The sequence below is a fragment of the Notothenia coriiceps genome, unplaced genomic scaffold, assembly GCF_000735185.1.
Source record: "Notothenia coriiceps isolate Sejong01 unplaced genomic scaffold, NC01 NC01_scaffold00026424, whole genome shotgun sequence".
Taxonomy (NCBI): domain Eukaryota; kingdom Metazoa; phylum Chordata; class Actinopteri; order Perciformes; family Nototheniidae; genus Notothenia; species Notothenia coriiceps.
In genome coordinates this window covers 2,503,010-2,508,177 of record NW_011359125.1, presented here as the reverse complement: position 1 = coordinate 2,508,177, position 5,168 = coordinate 2,503,010, and the positions used below count along the sequence as shown (strand labels likewise).

The following is a 5,168-nucleotide window of genomic DNA, read 5'->3' as shown; positions in this document are numbered from 1 at the left end:
TCTTTACCATTAACTTTTCGCTCAACGGGCTGTCGGAAAACACTATAGAAAAATTAATTCAAAGGAAAGATTACACTCTAGCCTTCCGTTCCGCTGTCCTCGGCCGACTGTGAGTGTTTCCAAAACAAGTAATTTTACACCCTACGAAGTTTTTTCTTACACCTGCATTGATTTTAAGTCGGTTCTATCTTTTTTTCTGAGTGTTTGCTGCTCAGGTGAAGTGTCCGTTCGCACCCTCGTTTTGAGTGGGTTTCTCTGTTTCTGTGGTATGCACTCTAATGGTACTTGTTCGTTAACCAAGCGGCCGAGATGGGTTTTCTCCGCAGGGTGGCTGGTGTCTCCCTTAGGGATAAGGTGAGAAGTTCAGTCATCCGGGAGGGACTTGGAGTTGAACCGCTCCTCCTTCGCGTCGAAAGGAGCCAGTTGAGGTGGTTAGGGCACCTAGTTAGGATGCCACCTGGGCGCCTCCCTAGGGAGGTGTTCCAGGCACGTCCAGCTGGGAAGAGACCAAGGGGTAGACCTAGGACCAGGTGGAGGGATTATATCTCTTCGCTGGCCTGGGAGCGCCTTGGGATCCCCCAGTCAGAGCTGGTTGATGTGGCCAGGGAAAAGAAAGTTTGGGGCTCTCTGCTGGAACTGCTACCTCCGCGACCCGACCACGGATAAGCGGGAGAAGATGGATGGATGGATGGATGGATAAATGGGTGTATGTATGTATGTATATGTGTACATATGTATGTGTATGTATATATAGAATTTAGTTTATCTGTGTGAGTATTTAATTATCTTTTATTTACTTTATTCTGCAACAGGATGACTAGCGGGAGGGCTACCTCTGTACAGACTGCTTTCTGCCCTCCCACTTCTACACATTGTGTTTGTTTTTTAGATGTATAAACTGTCTAATTGTTGAAATAGTAGAATAAATAATAATTTAAAAAAAGATACAAGTCTATATACATGTAAATAGAATAGGATATGTACAAGTACAGAATATTAAATAAAATAATGTCAATTAAGACAACAAATTAAATACGGTTTATTGCGGTTTATAAAATGTCTGCTGGTTCAAGTTGAAAGGGTCAGAGGTTGTTACAGGATGTGTATTTTGTTGTGTAATTTTTATTATAATTTTTGTATCTTTAATATTTGTTTACGCATGCTTCTGAGGTAACATTAAGCTGTCTTTGGCTCTTTTCTGCTGTAACAATGTAAATGTCCCCTCTATGGGACGAATAAAGGTATTCTGATTCGGAGGTTACCCTGCAGGCCGTACGGTCGGGTGGACCTCCTCTCCGTCAGCACCGACAGCACCACCTGGTTCCTGAACAGAAGTTTCCTCACCACCCCGTCTCCCCCGCAGTATTTCCCTGCTCCTCCTGAGCCGGGCCGCAGAGAAAAGTGCTCTAAGATGACGGGATATCTGAAGAGCAGCAACACATGGCTCAATATTCATACAAAGTGTTAGGAAAATACTGAATGTACTCTTCCAATGTACACATGATAACAAAGGTATCCCAACTGTAGCTGTAACATGACAGGATGTGTGATTACCTAGAAGAGCATCAGGACTGTTTGAGGCATATGATAGCTATGTGATTAACATGATGATTCAGCCTCTATGGAGAGAGACATATGACAAGCATGATCATTTCTGACGTGGAGCTAATCTGAAGTAAACATTGAATACTGCTTTCTATTCCTCCATCTTGTGACTGTGGAACTCCCTCTCTTGGATATCAGCATGTGAAGGACACTGTTCAGGAACTAGTTGATGCTCTGTATGTGATGACTACTTCCATTCTGGAGAGGATCACAGATACATGGATCCTGAGATTCAAGCTCAATCCGTTGACCAGTGACAAGATCTAACACTTATTGCTACATGTGGAAATATACATTTTTGGATTAGACTGAACCGACCACTCTTAAACTTGAGATTAAAACTCTATCACAGGATACACAGAGTCACGCCATCCCAGCTTAAAGCGCTCCATGGGAGGAAGCCTGTGAAGTGTAAATGAGTTCAGCAGCGTTGCATGATGGAGTCATGTCAGGAGGGTAAAGGAAGAAGAGGAGCATGGAGAAGACGGATGCATGAGCAAAGCTACATGCGTGTGAAACTGAGTGCAAAACCGTTTTATCCCTATAGAGAAAGTGGCCTGCAGCTTAAAGTTGGGAGATTCAACATCGTCCTTACAAGCCATTAGCAGGGATGGTCCTTGATACAGTCTTTACTTCCTAATGTAATTAAATAAGCTTAAAATACATTTGTTTTGATCACATTTGTATTGAAATTAATTCACAACATGTACAATCAAAAGCACAACAATTAGATAACAGCAATTACTTACAAAATATACAAAATGCAGAATAGGGAATACATATGTTAGCTAAAAATAATAACAATAATACAGACAAACAGAAATAAAAATAAAAACAAAATAAAACAAACCCAACCCTCCCTCNCACATACATGATGTTGTGTAATTTGAAACCAAAACTAAGGCCTCAGGATGACTTTAAGACTTGAACATGGTCATTTTTGTTTTGTAATATTGAATAAAAAAATATTTTTATTCAATATTACAAAACAAAAATGACCATGTTCAAGTCTTAAAGTCATCCTGAGGCCTTAGTTTTGGTTTCAAATTACACAACATCATGTATGTGTTGCTTCTTTGGGGCTTGTTTTCATAGACCTGGTTGCTTATTTCTCTCAAATCTGGCAACAGAGTGGGCAGGGCGCAGTGTCTAATCGTAGCAGTAAGCTAACGAGTACTGATAAGCTTTATTTTGTTTAGATCCAATGCTGCAAAACTGAACTGATCCAATGCTGCTGTGAAAAAAAGAAGCTATATCCATGTTGGATAGAATATCCAATTTAAATAAAAAAAATAACCTTAAGGGACAACTTGAATGCTTTTTTTTTTTTTTTTCTTTTTAATGCATTGCATAAAGATCGGATCGGGAAAGATCGGTATCGGCAAATTGTCAAAATCAAATGATCGGAATCGGATCGGGAGCAAAAAAAGGTGATCGGGACATCCCTAACAGATATCCAAAACGACTCCAGCTCAACTTAGATTCTGAGTTTATTTCCATTGCTTGTCCTGCAACCTCCCTCCAGTGTTTCCCATACATTGATTTATTTGCGGCAGGCCATCGCAAATGGATCTCATAAAAAAGAAGTGAGGTGGGCTGATGATCGGAAGGTTGCGAGTTCAAATCCCGCCTGGAACACCACTACTAGTGTGCCCTTGAGTAAGGCACTTAGCCCTCAGTTACTCCAGGCAGAATGTCCCTGTAATTGGTCATTGTAAGTCACTTTGGAATAAGGCGTCTGCTAAATGCCTAAATTGTAAATTATATTTCTGGGAGAATAAACCCCACAGGATGCCCCCACAAATAGAATCAAATTATGTGGGAAACACTGTAGACCTGCGTGTAAACCCTCCCTGGTGAATCACATACATAAATGTTTGATACCCTTTAAAAAAACAAAACATTTTGTTTGAATAGAAATCGAAACGGAATGCTGCCTGATGACAACGGAACAAATGCCAACATGTTTGTACCCGAGGCTCAGGACAGCCTTAGGGAATAGGTGTGGTTAAACTGGTCCAAACGTTGAGTCACTTTTCCTGGATAAATTCGCCAACACTGGCATGCCAACGAACCTCCGCCCACAACAGCACTCGCTCAGACCTTTCCACGCTGTCAGAGAGCTGAGGGGGGGGACTTTGGGCTGCTGGGTCGTGCAAAATGTTTACAAGGCAGGATAAGAGCTGAGGGGAGGTTTCCCCCGTGGTGTTTTACCTGATTAGGCTACATTCAGCAGGTTTAGTCCTTTTTGCTGCTGAATGGAGAAAAGTGGAAATGGTTCTCTGTCTGGGCTGAGACAGCACCTGGACCAATGGCGTGCCATGAGTGTGTGTGTGTGTGTGTGTGTGTGTGTATGTGTATCATTTGTGAATGTAGGCGGTTGCATATAATCACCTTTCTGTTGAAATTGCTGCAATTGACCTGTGGGTGTAAGATAGCGTTTGATGACGTATCAGGCAGTTACTGCTCTTAATTAAACAGGAATGAAATCTCCTGCTGACGGGAACGATTTTTTTAATCCTCAGTCAAATCGTGCAGTGGGACTTTTATGTTGTATTTATTATAGATAATTGTTATTATATTAGAATGATTGATCAGTCTGTTAACAGAATTATAAGCGCCAACTATTTTGGTAATCGACCAACTACAACGAAGAAGAGAACAAATCTAATAAAGAATACTGACATTTCTCAAGCAAAAAGGCAAAGTTTATCCACGTTCTGAAATGTGAGGAAAATCAAATGCATCTGGAGATGTCCTGCTGGGCTCTGGATGATTATAATGTGCATTAACAAATGATTTATAATAGACACAACTATTAATGAGTTCATCAAAAGATAATCAGAAGGAGAAATAATAGTTAGAGGCAGCCCAAGCTTAATGTTCTGTGTGTCAGTAAGTTTGAATGTGTGAGAGAAATACCATCTGCCCGGTCGGGTCTTTGTTCCCTTCAGGCTGCTGTCTTCCTCAGCACTGATGACTTTATCATTACTTTTCCTACCAAATCCCTCAGGACAGGACAGACTCTGTTTCCTCGATTTCAAATATGAATAGCTTCCGTGATCAATGTTTCATTGCAATATGGACTGTCTTCTAATTTGGGCCAGCTTATTAGTGGCTTGGCCCCACTTTCCAATCTGCTATGTTGAATATTTTACACGCTGTCTTGCGACATTAAATATCGAGCCAAGGACAACTTCGGAGGTACTTGAATCCCGCAGCAAGACAGTTTCAAAGTTTGGGATCATGCTATCAGACAGAGCCACTTAGTGCCCTAGTGAGTGGATATATATATTTAAAGGTGCAACTCAATTTAGTTTAGACAGTTGTTGTGACATGTACTCCAGGCTCTGTTTCTGTTACAGTACATCAGCGGAAAGCTTGTTGTTTGGTCGTGTGTGCATGACGCAGCCGTGTGTATTTTTAGTGCCTTGGTTTTGTTTTGTTTTTTCTTAAGCAGCAGATGGCAGATTCTGTGGAGTAGTACTTGCAGATTACAGAAAGCTCACCTGTGTGTGTGTGTGTGTGTGTGTGTGTGTGTGTGTGTGTGTGTGTGTGTGGAA

The 5,168-nt window shown here is 41.3% G+C and overlaps 1 protein-coding gene across 1 annotated transcript in view; it reads left to right on the top strand.

The window, feature by feature from the left end:
- The first annotated feature begins 1,159 nt into the window (after positions 1-1,159).
- Positions 1,160-5,168, top strand: part of LOC104957148 (EGF-like repeat and discoidin I-like domain-containing protein 3) — a 23,433-nt gene continuing 19,424 nt past the window's right edge. The window contains exons 1-2 of the mRNA XM_010784761.1: positions 1,160-1,170; positions 1,270-1,463. Coding sequence (XP_010783063.1) covers positions 1,160-1,170; positions 1,270-1,463 — 205 coding nt within the window. The remainder of the gene's footprint in view (positions 1,171-1,269; positions 1,464-5,168) is intronic.